This window comes from Sinohyriopsis cumingii, chromosome 8 (assembly GCF_028554795.1).
Source record: "Sinohyriopsis cumingii isolate HCF-2022 chromosome 8, ASM2855479v2, whole genome shotgun sequence".
Lineage (NCBI taxonomy): Eukaryota > Metazoa > Mollusca > Bivalvia > Unionida > Unionidae > Sinohyriopsis > Sinohyriopsis cumingii.
The window spans coordinates 89806487-89826424 of NC_142968.1; the positions used below are offsets into that span (position 1 = coordinate 89806487).

Genomic DNA, 19938 nt, shown 5'->3' on the forward strand with positions numbered 1-19938 from the left:
TTTGTGCATAAACCATTCTTCTTTCTTCAGTCAGAGTGACCCTGACCTTCGACCTTTTAAACCAAATCAATAGACTTCTTCCCTACCAAAGTAAAATCCATTCATGATTTTTGGGTTAGGTTTGTGTTGTAGAATTATTTTTTTTCTTTCAGTCAATGACCATGACCCTTTGGACCTCAAAATTAATTTCTTCTTAAATCTCAAGTACAAGACAACCATAACGTTTTGTTGTGTCATGAAGAATTAATGGTATTGTTAAGAAACCATATTTTAATTTTTTCAGTCACAAATAACTTAACTGTTGATTGTTTATCCTAAAACAATAGGGTTCTTTCTTACACCAGGTGCATATAAATAAAAAACAAAAACAAAAAAAAATTATTATACTGATAATCACGAGGAAGAATTCATATATTTATATCAGAAAGTTTGCAATGTAATAAAATGATGATTTTTTCAATGAAGAGCTTGTAATGAATACTGTAATACTTACTGAAGTCTCCCCTCTGCAGGTCCAGCCTTGAGAACATCTGATATAGCAATGGAGGGATCTCCACTGGCAAAATGGGGGTTATCCCTGCCCCCACTGACAGCAATTCCAAACCCAAAACCAGGTACCTATAAATAAATAAATAAATTTATCATTCTACACTGTGGCAGTAAATATTGGGTCTTCCCAACCTACTTTAGCATATAATACAATAAATTTACTATTACAAAGATAAAGTCGTCTGCTTACAAGCATGAGCTTTTTGTGAACCAATTCCAGTTATTAAAAATGTTAAAAGTCATGGTGATTTTGACCATAAACTTGTAATGCCACACCTGTCAGGCCTAATTGATTTGTGTTGATTACAGGTGTACAAAATGTTTTATAAACCATCAGGTGTATTAGGTTGGATTCGTTTATCCAATGGGCAGGCTTTATACCAGATTAACGAGTCCAACTGCAAAAAAGAGAGACTCTGATCTGCCATTGCATAATGTCCTGGCATATCAGAGTCCATGCAGTTTGCTGAGGGACATGAAAATCTCCCTCTACAAATACCTTATTTTCTCTTGTATGATGCCCACACAACAGTGAACAGTATAGACCCAGATCTGAAACGTGTGCAATACACCATCAATTCATGATTTAATGCATACAGCAAACCAGGGTATATGCTGCTCATTCTATGGATAAATTGCTCTAAGAAGTCTGTTCATTCAGATGGTTCAAAATTAACACTAATGTACTAACTCGTAGTTAATGATTTTGCTGACGACTCACTAGAATCCAGCCGTAACTAATCCATTAGCAATGAAAATTACTGCTGACTGCTACCATGACAGTTAACATGTGGTCCTGTGTCAGATATATAAAAAAAAAAAAAAAAAACAAGTCCCATACCATATACTGTACCTACTCTAGTGAGAATGACCTTGTGGGTTTGCCCAGTCTATAACTACTCGGGTGAGAGTGACCTTGTATGTTTCCCATAATATATACCTACCCTGGTGAGTGTGACCTTGTGTGTTTCCCATACCACATTGTCAGAGCTCTGCAAAATAAATAAAAACAAACTTTGAATTGTATGTTTAGTACTGGACTTTTATCAATACTAGTATATCATCATGCACAGTGCACATATTGTATATTAATCCATATATAGGTCTCTAGGCTGCAATTTTGCATCAATGGCACAACAACATTTTTGACAGCCCACACAAATATGAAAGACATGTTTACACAAAGCAGTGTCAAAACAATCAGTCCAATTTTCACACATTTCCTTGCTGGTCAAGTTCTTGGTTGTGGATCAAACCCATTACCTGTGATGTGAATTATTCAGATAAGCATTTGACTAACATAGACTGATAGTTTACCTAAGGTGGCAGGGTCCAGTTTCGTAAATTGGCAACTGGCAAATTTCTTAACTTAAGGCTATGGTGTGACTTTTTCAGCTATTATTGTTTAGTATTTATAGATATGGATATATTTGTGAACTAGGTGTTTTGGGCTTGTGTTGTTCTTGAAATTGATGTCAGGCATGTACACCTTCCATAGTTGCTCTGCAGTATGTTGATAGTGAAATACCAATAGTTGGCTAGGAAGAAGAGCTAGCCTCCCATAGCAGTAGACACGTGGGTTCAAGGCAACTAGAGTATCTCAAAAACGGCTTGGATGACAACATTCTGAATTGCATCAAACTATTTAGTAGACAATGTTTTTCAAAATTTTCATCCAGGGAAAGGCTTGTGTTTGCACTGTGAGTACCACATACTGTCAAAAATGGCATTTGAATGTGAAAAATGCATGTATAAAATAGGGGTTGGGGTGCATAAACCTCTTCTGCTGTGAACTGCCATTGACTTCTCTGGTCAAGTGAATACTATTCTAATGCTTTGTTTTAATATAGGTATCTAAAAATATGGACCTCTTTGACCTCACTTGTGTATTTGATTTTTTATGATTTTTTATACCAGGTCGCTGATTGCGGCATTAAATTTGTACATAAAAACTGGACCCTGCCCCCTTACGGAAAATTGATAATTTTTTGATGGTGCAGTCAGCCACATCTATTATACTTTTTTGTTTCTTTGTGTTTATTTAAATAATGTGTATGCATTAACTTTATTATATCTCCTTCCTTTTTCCATATATCACTTAGTGTTGTATGTAATGCTCTTTGGAGAGGGAGGTGACTGTGTTTTGTACCTCCATGTGAGAACTGTTTACATCATGACAAATTAGCATATTTTGGACTTAACTTACTAAATATGGGAACAAAATGGTAACCATAATGTATTGTCTTGCACTTTCTGTAGCTGTCAAGGTTTTGCACCCTTATTTTTATGAATAATATTCACATTTCAATACAGACACACCTGAACAATTGCATAGCATGTCAACATGTATTCTTCAAAGTAATTTAACTCCACAGGAGCAGATAGAATTCAGAGGAATCATATATAAACATACTGTTGTGAATATTGAATGTCACAAGTGGAACGGTCTTAGAAATAATGATGCATATGGCATATTACTTGCTATATTTTGGTGAAAAGAATGGAAGTTTTAGCACACTGACATAGTTTCTACCTTCATGACCCCACTCTGAAGTTGACATAAGAGATTCATATCTCACACTTAGGTGATAACAGAAAATGTTTCAGTGTTATGTATATATCTTTAAATTTCTAGGTTCAGTTATCAAAGGGGGAAAAGCTTAAAATTAAGTGGCAGCTTCATGCATTTGACAATACACATACAGTTTCTCCTCTGAAAGTCTTATGTTTTCACTGAATGTTAAAAGTACATCAATATCACTGGTTTCTTTTCTTTTTGCAAGTCTCAGTTTGCATGATAAGAGATTAGAATTAATCGGTTAGTCATGCTGAAAGAAACTATAGCTTTAATCTTGTCCAGATACTCATTCTGATCTAAGTGCACAAGAGAGTGACTTTGATGGACAGATTTAGCTTCTGCAGGAGTTGTTTTATGGTACGTGCTTATCAAAAGCCAAGCATGTGAAATGATTTTTACCTTGAACTGGATTTTCCACTATAAATATTTGTTGTATACCTTATCTTATTATTTACTATGATTTTGTAAACTCCAGAAAACATTAAAGTCAGTTGTAAGTAAATTGGTGTCTGAGAAGAAATTTCTCTGTTAAATTGTATTGAGTAATTTGTATATGTATGGTCAGTTTCATTGGCTATGTATCAATGAATTTATATGATATGTCACTTTGTAAGTTTTAGGGTCCCACACATCAGTATATCATTATTCCAGCATTGTCTAATGTTAACTGATAAACTTTGACTTCTCCAGACTAGCTAGACTTGTGTTGCGATTACCCCCCCCCCCACAACACACATTGACACAACACTGATGCTGCTATTAGCATCTCCAGAATGATAATGAAAAGTTAGGAACCACTTCTTTTATATCAGTCTAAGAGTACTTCTAAAGCACATGATTTACTTAAATGTGTGATTTCTTTAAGTTTGCTAGAAGAGTTTATAGAACTTTTCACTTCTGTCACTGACACCTAACATAGCATTTCTGTCATTCCCTCCTAAAATTTATAACTTCCAGATCTCTTCATGACATTCATGAAACATTGTAAAGGAATTTTGATTTTGTACTGATGCTATGGTGGTAAACAAAGACCAAAAGCATTGTAGGTTGCAAACAATTTGAAATCTTTCAAGAAATGCAGTCAGTCATAATTCACAATGTAAATAATGCAGTGCTTTTTGCCGCAAAGAGGTAACTTTTTCAAAAGCATAATACCATTTTTAGTTTTGTGCACAAAAAGTTTTCCTTTATACCATTGTACTAGATCATGTCTAAATATGTGATATGTACACGACTTTTGACATAAACCATTTTCAGCCAAATTCTTAAGGTCGCAGGGTCCAGTTTTGTAAATTGGCACCTGGCAAATTTCTTAACTTAAGGCTACAGTGTGACTTTTTCAGCTATTATTGTTTAGTATTTATAGATATGGATATATTTGTGAACTAGGTGTTTTGGGCTTGTGTTGTTCTTGAAATTGATGTCAGGCATGTACACCTTCCATAGTTGCTCTGCAGTATGTTGATAGTGAAATACCAATAGTTGGCTAGGAAGAAGCGCTAGCCTCCCATAGCAGCAGACGCGTGGGTTCAAGGCAACTAGAGTATCTCAAAAACGGCTTGGATGACAACATTCTGAATTGCATCAAACTATTTAGCAGACAATGTTTTTCAAAATTTTCATCCAGGGAAAGGGCTTGCGTTTGCACTGTAAGCACCACATGCTGTCAAAAATGGCATTTGAATGTGAAAAATGCATGTATAAAATAGGGGTTGGGGTGCATAAACCTCTTCTGCTGTGAACTGCCATTGACTTCTCTGGTCAAGTGAATACTATTCTTATGCTTTGTTTTAATATAGGTATCTAAACATATGGACCTTTTTGAATTCACTTGTGTATTTGATTTTTTGATTTTTTATACTAGGTCGCTGATTGCGGCATTAAATTTGTACATAAAAACTGGACCCTTCCCCCTAAACTGGTTACACTGCCTCATGCCAGTTACTTACATTTAATACAGCTATGAATGATAGCCAGTCAAACCACATGCAAACAAATGTCTTCATAAATGATTTGCAAACTAGTCTGCAGAATACTTGCCCAAATGAATGATAGCCAGTAACTTGGCCTGCAAACAAATGTCTTCATAAATGATTTGCAAACATGTCTGCAGAAAATCTGCCCAAATGAATGACCAATTAATTGATTGTCTACAGTGGCTTACCTCTCATCATGCAGTCAACCACTGTAACCACAAAAAATGAAGTTTTGGAAAGAAACTGAGTATTAACAAAGGCAGTATCAGAAATATAGATCATGGTATGAATACTGTCAATATTAAAATCACTATTTCTGGCAATCTCAGGAAAACCAAAATCCTGTTAACTACAATGTAGTGGCACTTTTTTTTTATCGGACACATCAACTACAATGTAGTGGTACATTTCTTAATGGTCACATTAACTATAATGTTGTGGTGCATTTCTTATTGGTCAGATCAACTACAATGTTGTGGTACATTTTAATATTATCAGACTAGGGTCAGAATTTCATCAAGTCACTGTCATCTACATGTCATCAGACTAGGGTCTGAATTATATCAAGTCACTGTCATCTACATGTCATCAGACTAGGGTCTGAATTATATCAAGTCATTGTCATCTACATGTCAGACTAGAATCAAAATTACTGTCATCTACATATCAGACTAGAATCAAAATTACATCAAGTCATTGTCACCTACATGTCATCCGACTAGAATCAAAATTGCATCAAGTCATTGTCATCTACATGTCATCAGCTGTTTGCCTTGTAAATTAGATGTCTGTTGCAAGTTCAATACTTTGAGTAGAGAGAATAAATCAACCAAATAATGACAACAGCATATAGAAAAAACACATCAACACCAAGTAATGACTACAGCATATAAAAGGAAAACATCAACACTGAGTAATGACAGCGTTACAAAAAGAACAAAATGACACAGACTAGGACCACAACACACTGGCTGGCACAAAAATAAATCATCCAAAGTAAAACAGATCAATCTAAACATCTGAGGAACTTCTAACGTCTGTGTATCAAGTCCGACTATCTTTAGATGTAATCTATCAGAAACATCTAATTTTCTTTTCATGGAATGTTCAAGGAGTGCATAATTATCTTAATCAAAAGAATTTTTAGAGTTAATATAAGACATTTTAAAACAGAACTTAATGCAGAAACATTTAATTTGAAAACTTGAAAATCGAATTTGAATGAAACTTTAAAATTGAGTTTGATCTAGAAGACTCTAAAATCAAGTTTAATCTGAAACACTAATGCAGAATTTAATCTGGAACACTTTAAAACTGAGCTTAATTTAGAACACTATTGCTGAGTTTAATGTAGAACACTAATGCCAAGTGTCATCTAAAACACTTACAAATTGAGTTTTATCTAAATTATAATGCCAGTTTATTCTAGAACACTAATGCAGAATTTAATATAGAACACTAATACGTAGTTTAATCTAGAACACTAATGCCAACTTAATCTAGAACACTAATGCTGAGTTTGGTATAGAACATTAGCACCTAGTTTAATCTAGAACACTTACATATTGAGTTTAATCTAGAACACTAATGCCAAGTTTAAGCTACAACATTTACAAATTGAATTTTATATAGAACATTAATGGCGAGTTTAATGTTGAACACTAATGATGAGTTTAATGCAGAACACTAATGCAGAGTTTAATGTACATCACTAATGCTGAGTGTCATCTAAAACACTTACAAATTGAGTTTAATCTAAATTATAATGCCTAGTTTATTCTAGAACACTAATGCAGAATTTAATATAGAACACTAATATGTAGTTTAATCTAGAACACTAATGCCGACTTAATCTAGAACGCTAATGCTGAGTTTAGTATAGAACATTAGCACCTAGTTTAATCTAGAACACTAATGCTGACTTAATCTAGAACACTAATGCTGAGTTTAGTATAGAACATTAGCACTTAGTTTAATCTAGAACACTTACATATAGAGTTTAATCTAGAACACTAATGCCAAGTTTAAGCTACAACATTTACAAATTTAATTTTATCTAGAACATTAATGGCGAGTTTAATGTTGAACACTAATGATGAGTTTAATCTAGAACACTTTTAATTTGAGTTTAATCAAGAACAATTCAAAATGAATTTAATCTAAAACAATTTAAATTGGAGTTTCATCTATAAAAAAAACATCGATCTTAATGTAGGATGTGGATGGAAAGATGGACACACAAATGATAAAGTTATCATAAAATCTACCATGGCTGGCTGGAAGAACAGACAAACAGATGACAAAGTGATTGTTATGTCTACCCTCTGTCACGCAGGTTTGACAAACGTTTTTGCAAAACAAGGATATGTATATATAAAATATTGGCACATCTGACCTGGCCCCTTTAGAAAATATCAGGGCACCATATCACTGATTCTTGTATTCAATCCTGAAGGGAGCATAAATCTAACCCTGTTCAAATTTTTCCCTCATTTTAGCTGGAAAATGATTCCAACAGATAAGACATGGCGATAATTTAAATCCATTTAACATTAATCTGATCTTAACTTTAAACATTTTTTTAAAATTTTATATACCACTACTGGTGTTTGCTTCAGTCAGTTGTCTAGGAAATCTCCACTTAGGAGCATACAATTATGCCAACAGATAAAAAGTGCACTGTACAGCAAACACCCAAAACCAAAATGTTCGATTCATCCAAACGACTTTCAGCCACATAATGTTGGTTACAGAGCAATTACAGCAAATCCACTGGACATATTACAAGGGCAGATCTACAAGCTTTCATTTTTTTAAAGAGTTTGTGTATTACTTGAAATAACCATCTTTTTCTATTTTCACTTAAAAGTGTACTGTTTTAACTAAAAGTGGTTGAACTGCCCCTATCTTATACACACACACACACACACACACACACACACACACTTAGGTAATATTTATGTCATCACAACTGAAAAAGTCATGCATTTGTTGCAAATGATCTTTTTTATACCTTGGATTCTTTTCCATTTAAACTTGGTTTCAGTTATCCAAATGTGTATAAAACCTAGTTATTACCCAGTAACATTTACTGACATAATAGTCACAAACCACCTAAATAATGAAAATGTGGTATGTGTAGACTTAATACAGTCACTCCATAGGGCGTCATTTTGTGTTAATAAAATACAGTCATTTTAGCAAGGACCATCAAAATCTATCATTTAATGCCTCAAAAGATAAAACAGAATCGTGTTCCTAGCATTCGTGCCTACAGTAACACTGAAAACAATGCATACCTTCAGGCTTATATGAAGCAACTTGTATAAACCAATTTACTTTAAGCTGATGCAAAACAAATTACTTATACTTCTGGATTCTTCATTATTGTACTGTTTTCTCTTGACTAATGGCTTAACCAAACAGTCTGGCCCACTTGCCAAAAGCTGCAGACTGTCAAATTCACTGCACAATGATCAGGTGAATTAATCAAGATCAAAATCACCAGGGGCCCACCTCCAACCCCTGGGGATGTGATCAAATCAAATGTCACCAACAGGAGCTGTAAAAACATTGTGGTCTACTTAATTTGAATACAAGTGTAACTAATTGGACTGGCAACTTACAGATTATTATCTGGAATGAAATAGTTTTGTCCAAATTACTAAACATTTTGCTAACAGATATAATCATGGCTATTACCTGACCACTCCCAAACAAGGTGACTATAATATCCAAAACTAGTGTTAAAACTGACCAATCCCAAGCAAGGTAACCATAATGCCCAAATGTAGTGGTACAGCTAAACAGTTTAGTGTCATTATTCTTTTGGTGTTTATGTTTTTCTTTCTCCATTTATTGTTTTTATTTAAAAACTGTAAATCAGCATTAAAAGAAATTAATAATGGAAATATAAAAAAGTATAAAAGAAATCAATTATTATATTTAGATGGAAATTTTTATGAACAATTACATAGAAAAGTTACGGATTATATAATTCCAAAAATGAAGACATGTGGTCAAGTGATAACAATTAAAAAATAACGTATGAACTTTAAAAATTTTTTTCGATAACTAAATTAATTTAAAACCAAGGATCAAGTGATAAACACCAAAGATAATAAATTAACTTAACTAAAATTTAAAATAAAAGTTTACATTTTTTCCTTTATTTTCTTCTCAAAAATTTAATTAATTAAATTTTTTCAAGTACTTTGTCTGCTTTTATGGGTCTATCCTAAAATCAAATTAGTACTTAGATGGAGAACAGAGACCCCTATGGGTAAAAGTACGTGATAATGACATCATAGGGCTATGTCACATGGCGCCATGTGAAGTGAACAGGCCTATGAAACAGTCTGGAAAAACTTCCCCATACGGAATAAACTCACACACACACACAACAATACACGAAAACAAAGTTCCAACTCTTTCTCCTCTTATAGTAATACTTTCCTAATGTACAGAATTTTCCCCTTTAAATGGGAATCTAAACCCTTTAGAAAATCTTTGGCAATAAACTAAAAAATAAAAAGAGGCAGCCTAATTCGAGTTGGGAGATATACATAAAAAATAAAGACAGTATTGACACCACGCGAACACAGCTGACCTCATTTCACAAAACTAGTAATGCGAACAACAACACATCATATAGCACTCACGATACATTAGGATTTTTTTCTTCTGCAAAATCTTAGTACACTGTTACTTTGCCCAAATTCAAAATTATGTAACCAGACTAAATAAATAAAATTTTAAAAATTTGATCCAATAATAAGGATCTTAGAACAACTGGGAAAAATTTGAAATAGATGGCTATCCCGACACAAAAACAATGTATAGCACACATACAATATAGCATATACATAAATAGCACACATGGGATATTAGGAGACCTCTAGCCAAGGTCAACTAAAAAGAATAGGGAAGGAATCCCGAGTTAGGTGATGGAAACCTATTCGGATGAACAACCCTACAGAATACACTACGGAAATCAAAAATACCCTGTCAAAATTCTTAAAAATCTTTATGACTGAAATTCTTTTGAATAAAGTAGACAAACAGCATTTCTGAGGGGGACACAATTACACATAACACACCTTTTATTTTTTTTGACAAGTGGGGGGGTGGGGCATCTGTCTGGTGCCCCCACCAAACAAAATAAAGGAAAGACCATATCTGATTTTGTTTCAAATCTTCCTTAACTCATTAAGCCCTGGTGCCACATTTATGTGTCATGAGGTAGTAGCCTACTGCTGAGCTCTGTAGTCAAGGTACACTAAAGTGGGTGGTATTATAGAAAGGTAGACAGATGTAGCTCTACAATGATACAAAATAATCTGTATGTTCTAGTTGCATTGAAAAACACAGAGGGAAAAAACTAATTTTTTGGGCCCGATTTTTCTCCACCCATAATTCGCCTGTGGTCAGAATCCAATTTTGTGTCTGGATTTTAGACTTTTTGGCCTCAGATCTAAGGCAGACCAGTTTGAACTGCACACAGACAGGCGAACCTTTGCAAAAAGTAGGATAAGATGGGTATTTCGAATAAAGAGTGGTCTCAATATGAAAGAAGAAAAAACCTAACTTTTACCCTTCTGCTCTTGCGGGAGTGAAATAGCCAATGAAAAACAGTGTTTCTAACACAACTAGGCATTAGGCTAATGGGAAATCTCTTGGAAGTCGATGTACATGTATTAGGATGTTTTCAGAAATAGCTCCCAAAATTTGTTTCCTACTCACATTTCAGGCGAAAATAACAAAAATTTCCAGGGGTTAATGAGTTAATGTGATGACTATATGGAAAATCACCCTTGCAAAGTATACAAGAGTTTTTGAGAAACAGCAAATGAAATGTTTTGATAATTCAAAATACTGCATACCCTGATGAAAACATCTTCTCACCATGCATTAAACAAGCTGCTGAAAAACGTCATAATCCTTGGATAATGAGATATTAACCGGTCAATCCATTGTTAATCTCCAGAAAGCCAAAACCTATTAGGCCAAAACACAGCTACCTGTACAATATAGTGGATTACTTATATATGAATGAAGGCTAGATAAACCACATAATTAGTCATTACAAGTAATTAACCAATTACTTACACTTAAACTGGCCAACTTGTGATTATTAGGATGCACCAACTTCAAACTACCATTGTGTATAAAACATACACGAGTTAAGACACAATTTCTTATTTGAAAAGACTTCCAGAAATATATATATAATCACATTTAATCATGAAATAAATTATATAAAGCTATGAATTCATTAGGATCTGTGAACTGCCTGGACATTACATTCAATTTCTCCATTAAAAATCAATTAAAATGCTAGTCTGAACATTAATAGCATTATTAAGATTGAATGCTAACTTAAAGCAAATAACAATGTTTTTGCAGTGCTACATATATAACCTGAAGAAATAGGCATGGATCAATTATTACTTGTTACACAACTTCAATAAAAAGAATACAGAGATGATAATGATATTACAGTGACGCAACCTGAAAGAAAAAGAGAAAACAAAGAGCCCTCACACCTGAAAACTAAACATCTATCTTGTTTTGACAGTAAAATAATTACAACACCTTATCATCGACATAAATCTATTTGATAAATCTGTCTGTTGAGCATAAAAATTGATCCAGTAATTGATTTTAAACTCTACCTGTAACAAGTGACAATACTGACACAAATTCCTGTTACCTGAGTAATATCCTGATAGTGTATCACCAAGTAACTGTGCGTGTGTCTGTGTGTGTGATTCTTATGTTATTATATGTTGCATTAAAATACATACTGGACCAGGGAACTGTCTTGTACATGAAGACATATAGATATATGTAGTCTGGAATGAAGTAGGTAATGATGGCAGACTGCCAGAGATCAAAGCATGCCTGTCCTCTCAACTCATCTACAAGTTAACCAAAAACCTTGTACAGTCCCACGTTAATTTCACTGACATTTACATTTTGTTCATTATAAGAGTGAAAGGAATACAAAGGGAATTTCATGAATTCTTTGACCTGAACACTGGAGGTGTATGTTAGTGGTGTACATTTAACATTGTAGATTTACATTGAAAAAAGAGATTGAGGCTGAGAATATTATTCTGCCCCAGGAGGTTACAGAGGCTACAAAATATATGATATCATCCCAAGAGATTCATACATGCACCTTCATTCACAATCCCAACCCAGCAAGGCATTTTTTTTACAGAATAAAAACCTAAGCATGAAATGTGATGTCAGATCATGAATAAACATCCATAAAAGGGGAGACCATCTCTCGGATTGATATGTGTTATGTATTTTAAAATAGATTTATCTTTTGGTTATTTATTTAAATGCATTTTTTTCCCCTCATGAATGTGCCCATCAGAGACTCATGATGGGAATTTTCAACCTTCCTCACAAGCAAAGCAAGATTCAGAAGGTAAATACAACTACTTCGAACTTAAATGCTTGATGTTGTATTTAGCAGCAGTCCCCTACCCCTTTCCATGACTACATACAACATAGTGGGTTCACTAATTGTCTATTTGTAAATAAAGTTTTTATAATTATTCTAAACAGAGGTAATGAAAAAAACCTGTGTACCCATAACAAATATTAATTTTCATGTTGTCTTGATTCATATACAGCAAACAGTAATTTCAATGCAAACCCAAATGTAACAATAAATAGCATACTGTGGAGCATCTTTAGACACACAGTAGACCTTGAGATCTGGTGACAATATCATTTTTAGACGCAATGAAGGCCTTGAGATCTGGTGACAGTATCATTGTTAGACATGGTAGTCCTTGAGGTTTGGTGACAATATCATTTTTAGACTCGATGAAGGCCTTGAGACCTGGTGACAATATCATTGTTAGACATACTGAAGGCCTTCAGAGTTGGTGACAATATTATTTTTAGACTCATAGAAGGCATCGAGATCATGTGACAATATCATTTTTAGACTCACAGAAGGCCTTGAAATCTGGTGACAATATCACTGTTAGACACACAGTAGACCTTGAGATCTGATGACAATATCATTGTTAGACTCAATGAATGCCTTGAGATCTAGTGACAATATCATTGTTAGACTCACTAAATGCCTTGAGATCTGGTGACAATATCACTGTAAGACACAACAGACCTTGAGATCAGGTGACAATAGCATTGTTAGACTCACAGAAGGCCTTGAGATCTGGTGCCAATATAACTCAGAAAAGCAAATTATTCCATGGAATCTCCTTAAAGTTGACAAATCCACTGTATGTATGTATGTATATATATATATATATATATATATATATATATATATATATATATATATATATATGTGAACCTGACAGGTATTTAAACTACCTGTAAACAAGGTCAAACAATTAACAACTCTTCCATTCATCAAGCATTTCAACATTAAGCAAGGGTAATATTACAGCAACAGACAGAAAATGACATATCAGGGACAGTTTTCCCTGCATTAATGGATCACATGGAGTCTTTACTCTGAAAGTTATGGGCCCAAAAGCAATAAATGGTGTAGCTAATGCCCAAGCACACCCCACAACTCTGTGCGTGTGTGTGTGTGTGTGTAGCAAATTGGGAACTAAAAAAAAAATTGCGTAAAAACTTTTTTTGGGAGGGGGACCAGGAACTTCTTGCTACACTACTACCCAGGAGCAAAAATAATAGCTGTCAATGTCCAAAAATAACATTGAATTTGATGAATTTCTTGGCATTCTTGGATGAATCCTGAATCTGAATTGTTCACACAAAACTCCAGCATCAGCAAAACCCTTGCAATACATTTAGGCACAGATAAAGAACAACTGTGGAATTGTGCTTTACCTACTCTCAAGACAAAGCTATGGTACAGTGATAAGTAGGACAAGTCAAATGGACTCCACCCAGAACTAAAGTCATAAGATTAAGCACCCCATAAAATTGGAATGTTTGTTTATAACATAAGTTGAGGTGAACTGTATGTATAGACATATATCTATCTCCAAGTCAAAGAGTTTCCAATACATAATGTCTGCCAAACAGATGTCCAGTCTAAATATGTAAGTCTACGCAAGGACAACTCATTTCTCAGTTATGCAGGATAAAAATTCTTGCTAAATTTAATGGAAACACATTTTACAAAATCTGTGAAAATGATGTTCTAATAATTTATTATATGTACACGAATGAGGGTCTTGTAAAACTACCACTCTACAATCTCACATTAGTCACTAAAATTGATGAGACTAGAAATGAACTCCATTCACATCTATGTTTCATTTATTTTCATGCCCAAAAACTGGGGCCAAGGGTGGACAGTGGTCTAAGGCACTCACTTTAACAGATCACTCATACATCTCACCACCTCTACCCAAGTTTAAGTCTTGACCTGACCAATGTGGGCATGTGAGAAGCTTGCCAGGAGTGTCCCACAAGTCAGTGGTTTTTCCTCCAACAAATATACTGGCCACCATGTGCTTAAAAGTAGCATTAAACCCCACCAAACCAAACCAAAACCATTGTCCAAAGTCAGCATCTTTCAGGTCAACATTCATAAAGTCAGTATGTGTCAAAATAAACAGCTGAGTATTATTATTCGAGAATGAGAAGAAAAAATCTAAACTTTTAAGAATCTTTAATCCCAAAATAAAAATTGCATGACATGTGCCTGCCCCCTCCCCCATTATTTCTCTCTTAACCTGACAAACAAATTCACTGCCAAGTTACTAAAATTTAAGATCAATATTGAGGCATGATAAATGCACTAAATGCAGTTTCCATGTGCTTTGTGGACATAACAGATAGAGATGAGCACAGCCTCAAATCCTTAAATTCTTAAAGACACTGGGTTCATGATGCAAAATATTGATTTGCTTGTAAAATCTGATAGCAATTTTATTCAGGTTTCTCTCCAGCAGTTTCTGAAATGAACACTCCAAAATGTGCACCTTCCAATGAGGCTAATCACTAAAGGATATCGGCTTGTAACTGATTAGCTGTCAATCTTGATGAAACTGATTAGACAGAATTGATTATACATTAAACTACTAACCCAATCACCCCTTTGGGGAGTATTTTTTCTGTTGAAATAGGCCTGGTTTATTAAAGGTTTGCTTTTGAAAAGGCAAACTCAATTACTTTCAGAGTCAAAAACAATTTGACATGCTTAGGTGCATGGTAAATAAAATGGGTCAGCTGCGCTTAAATGCAGTCACAGCTTTTTGTTCACTTTGACTGCATTATTTATAAATGTGTTTTGTTGTTTTCTTTAATGAGTAGCTGCTAATGAGACCATATTTATTAAAGAATTCATCCGTAAAAAGAAGAGTTCAAGTGTCAAACATGCCAGTAAACGAAGTCATTTAAAGTGAAAATATTATGTTGCACCTAACTATACTGTAGTGAATATATTTTAAAACAAATACTAGCAATAATTAAGCAATGTACATAAGTAAAATGCATTTGTACCACGAGTTTGAACATTCAAAATTATTTTCCGACATATCTTAATTATACAAAATAATGTTCATTTAATACATGGATAATTAACACAGATTTAATCTTAATTAGCATCGCATATTTCACAAGCACAAAAAATGAACTGTGTTAGTATAGAAATAAATTAAAGTACTGCCATTAATAATGGCATTATCAATGATAAAACTTGTGCATATTTAAAAGACCGCCTTGGATAAATAATAAACAAAAATATGAGAACATATAAATATTAGGTTCAAGAGCTGCTGTTTATAAAATCCAATTTGTATTTTAAAACTTTGTATCCGATGTGGGAATTTTAGTTGCATCAGCAGTATTTATAGCATCTAATACTCAACCTGTGAAACAAAAGCAGTATTTCAAGTTTCCTACCTTGTCAGTCCTTGAAATTATCCACAAATTTGTTGGAAGTTTCATATTGCCAAGTGGTTCTTTCTAGGACACGAAAACGGTTCTCTTCTAACTGCCAGCCAGATATAGCATTGCAGTGTATTGGGAACAAGGAAACTGCAACATGTAATCCTACCTATCTCTGTATATTTCAACCTGGTTTCTGCGTGTTCTTTCACTGACTCCGACGAGTGAATGACATTCCTGCTTACTATGGTTCGATCAAATGACCCGATATGCAAAAGCTACTATATTTAGCACAGTTTCGGCCAATCAGATTGCAGTAATCTCTAGTACCGCCGCCTGTTATGTGGGGATTCCCCCTCAGATCACAGTGAGAGTTGCAGCGGGCATTCCACTGTTATCAGGGAATTAATCTGGATATATTTCGACTTTTACCTATAACTGGCTAAACATCCTTCCACAGTGTCTGTGTACCACTGTACCACTGCTTTAGTCCACTCAAAGAAGCCAACATTAACTATATACAATGTTTTCAACTCAATGGCAATATTATTTTAGGATTTTATGAATTAGAGTTGAGGCCTGTTGCATATTTAGCTGTACACCCAAGTGCCATCAAATTAACCCAGAGCTACCAACACACAATTCACCTGCAGATCAGAGTCAGGGCATTTTAGATCTACTAATAAAAATCAAGCAAGCAGCACACACCCTGATCTTCGTGGCACATTCTGGGTCTATACTCTTCATGGTTTGCATGCACAAGTAAAACTTTTTGCTAATCACCCCAATACCATATATAGTCCCGAGTTTCCTCTGACCCTTGCCACTCCTTTTTTGATATTTGGACATTTACACCCCAACATAAATATCCAAATGTCACAAATGGGGTGGCAAGGGTCAGAGGAAACTGGGACTATACCATGTACAGAGTTTAAATACTATGAAAGCATAATTTGGCAGTGGAAAATATATAATTTACTTCATTTCTAAAAAGAGTGTGTGATTCGAAATTTTAATGTAGCTTTAACAAATTTTCAGTCATATTGCTGCAATGTCTGCAGAGTGGCAGTTTATAAGGATGCCTAGCACTGGAACATCAAGCTGCAGACATGTAGCACAATGTTCCACCAAGTCGCATTATCTTGACACTAGGCCAACCAATCCTAACACTAACCTCTTAATGCTGAGAGCCAAGCAAGGCAACTTAAATACGATTTTTATATGTCTTTACTGTAGCCACTAAGCCACCGGAGTGGACTTCTAAAAAGAGTATATTAAAGGTCCAACATCATTTATGAAATTCAATGAAGTTACTAATATCTCTGCAACTGGAATAAAGTGCCTTGGCAAAGGCCACACCATGCTGCCAAGCCAGGATGATCCAATCATAAGAATGAAACCCACATTGTTTCAGTCAGGATGCTAACCACAGTGACTCTTTTATCCAGCAGTCACCTTTATGATATACAAGAGGGTGCACTGTGTATATCTGACGTACCCAAGCCTGCAGTTTATTCATTAAATGTACCCCATGAAAAAAAAATCACATTATACAGTAAAACAATAATAGGTGCAGCAGAGATTATAAGGAATCAACTGATGTATGGTCAGCATGTATAGACAGTCTCAAAACAATACTAAAATTGAGATTATCAGTATGTTACAGTATATACCATATACCTATTTTCTCTTCATCTGCCAAACAAACAAACAAAAAACAAAACACTGCTTGTTAAATATTTAAAAAATGTCCAGTATGGTACAAATAAAAACCTTTATAAATTGTTCCAAAAATGGAATAAAAAAAATGTGCAGTGTGCCATTAAAGATTAAAGTGATCAATGATGTTTCAAATATTAGTAAGAAATTAGACAGTACGTGTACAATTAGAAGTAGATCCAGCAAAGGGGATTCCAGGTGACTGAACGCTCTAAGGTACTTGCTTGTATAGATCACTCACACTTCACCAATATCTACACAAGTTCATATCTCAGCTAATCCAACATGGGTATGTGAGAAAGAATGCCAGTACCTTCCCATGGGTCAGTGGTTTTCTCTAGAGTCTTCGCAGGTTCTACTGCCACTAAGTATACAGGATGCAACATACACCCTATCATGTGTTGAAAGATGGCATTAAACCCACCCCACCCCCCAAAAAATCCAATAAAGAATACTGTCTTACCTGGCAATGCACAGCTACTTCCTTTTGACAGCAATTGCAGAATTTGAGGAACATAACTTGAAATGTGAATTTGATACTCTGAATATTTAAGTTACAAAATTCTCTCTTAAGTGTTTGAAATCTCATATACTCTATAAGAGTACAAACAAGTAAATGCAACAGCCACTAAAATGTAACTTCGATTAAAGTCCACTCCACTGACACTTCCATCTCTTTAATAATCCAGAAATAAGCACATCATCTTTTATATACCACCAACCCCACTCATAGTGTTTGCTAGTAATTACAAAAATCACAATCAAAGCTCATTTCTGTTCAGTTAACACCAATACATCAAAACAATAAGAAAAATGTTCCTAATTGGGTCTGACATGGGTCACAGATTTTATTTAACTGTAATTGTGTCAAAACTGGCATCACTGTAACTATTCTTATTTAAAAATCTTCACAACTAAAAATTCAGAACAAAACATATCCCATAAATTTTTAAATCTACAATATATTTCCAATCTGTTTTCTTCACAGTTTGTTTAAAGTCAATCAATGACAAGAATTAGCCAAAGGAGTACTGACTGCCAGCTAATGGGTAGTCTACTTCTCACTGAACAAATGCTACTACATTAATTAATCAATTAAATTCAGATCAATTGTGCAAATACTCAAGTTCTGACATCCCCTTCTGTGAAACATACAAATGTATATTTAACATTGAAGCTCTCTTTCAGGTTTATTAAAGACATATCATGTTTTCACCTAACAGTGTTTTCAATCAACAGTGTTTTTAATTAACAGTGATGTGTGTCATGCACACTTGAAAAGAACTTGTTACGTATGAAAACCACGCTTAAATTCTTAAAGACACACAATGGAGTTTACTAGAATCCAACCTGAACACAGCAATCATAAAGTTTAAATTGTACAGCGGTTTTCAAAATACTTGTATCAACTTAAAAATGCACTTCATTCCATCCAAGTGAACTTGATACAATGATAATCAACTCCAGTGACTACTACCTGGTTCAGTAAAATGATGCTATCAGTTTCCTTTCCTGAATTCCATATGAATGAGATATCTGTCTCAAAACAATAATTTCCAATTAACTGATGTGCTTTTCCCCACCCAAACAACAAGTTTAAATCTTACACTTGTCAAGATTGGAGTCAAAGAGCAGTTTTTAGTTTGAATTTTTCTCCTGAAGAGTTGGAACTTTGCCAGCGGGGATGTTACAATACTAATGTAGCATTACACTGTTCTTGTTCAAATACTCAATGTATGAGCTGTCACGAGTCTTGAATCTTCATCTGTAATGAATCTTTATATGTCATGAAAAAAAAAAAACTATTCACCCATGCCTGAACAAAAAGTAATTTTAATGGACAATGATACATAAACAAAGCTAATGATCTGTAGAAGAAAAAAAAAAGACATGTTAATTTTTTCTATTTGTCTAAATTTAAAATTATAAAAAGTTGTATCTACCTTAAAGACAGAATCAAATGTTTCTATATCAAGGATATTATAAAATTATCTTGCATTCATGTTGTTACTCTATATATAGACTTTAGTGATGAACAAATCTCCTCAGTTGTCATTTTAATTGTAGTCTACTTGGCTAATGCCATAGACACTGGTACCTAAAATACAGTGAGGACCTAATAATTTGGTCCCTACTGGTTACACCCATGCATCCCAAACAGCCCCTTATATATCAATTACTGCTCAGCAATGTCTTAGACAGGAAGTGCAGGTACCGTCTGTATTCACTTATAAGTCAACTCAAACTGCACACAAT

At 34.3% G+C, this 19938-nt stretch overlaps 1 protein-coding gene across 1 annotated transcript in view; it reads right to left on the bottom strand.

Annotated features, from left to right (window-relative positions):
• Positions 1-19938, bottom strand: part of LOC149794117 (tight junction protein 1-like) — a 202222-nt gene that overhangs the window by 100764 nt on the left and 81520 nt on the right. Inside the window, exons 5-6 of the mRNA XM_089968094.1 lie at positions 1494-1541; positions 494-618 (exon numbers count right to left, since the gene is read on the bottom strand). Coding sequence (XP_089824220.1) covers positions 494-618; positions 1494-1541 — 173 coding nt within the window. The remainder of the gene's footprint in view (positions 1-493; positions 619-1493; positions 1542-19938) is intronic.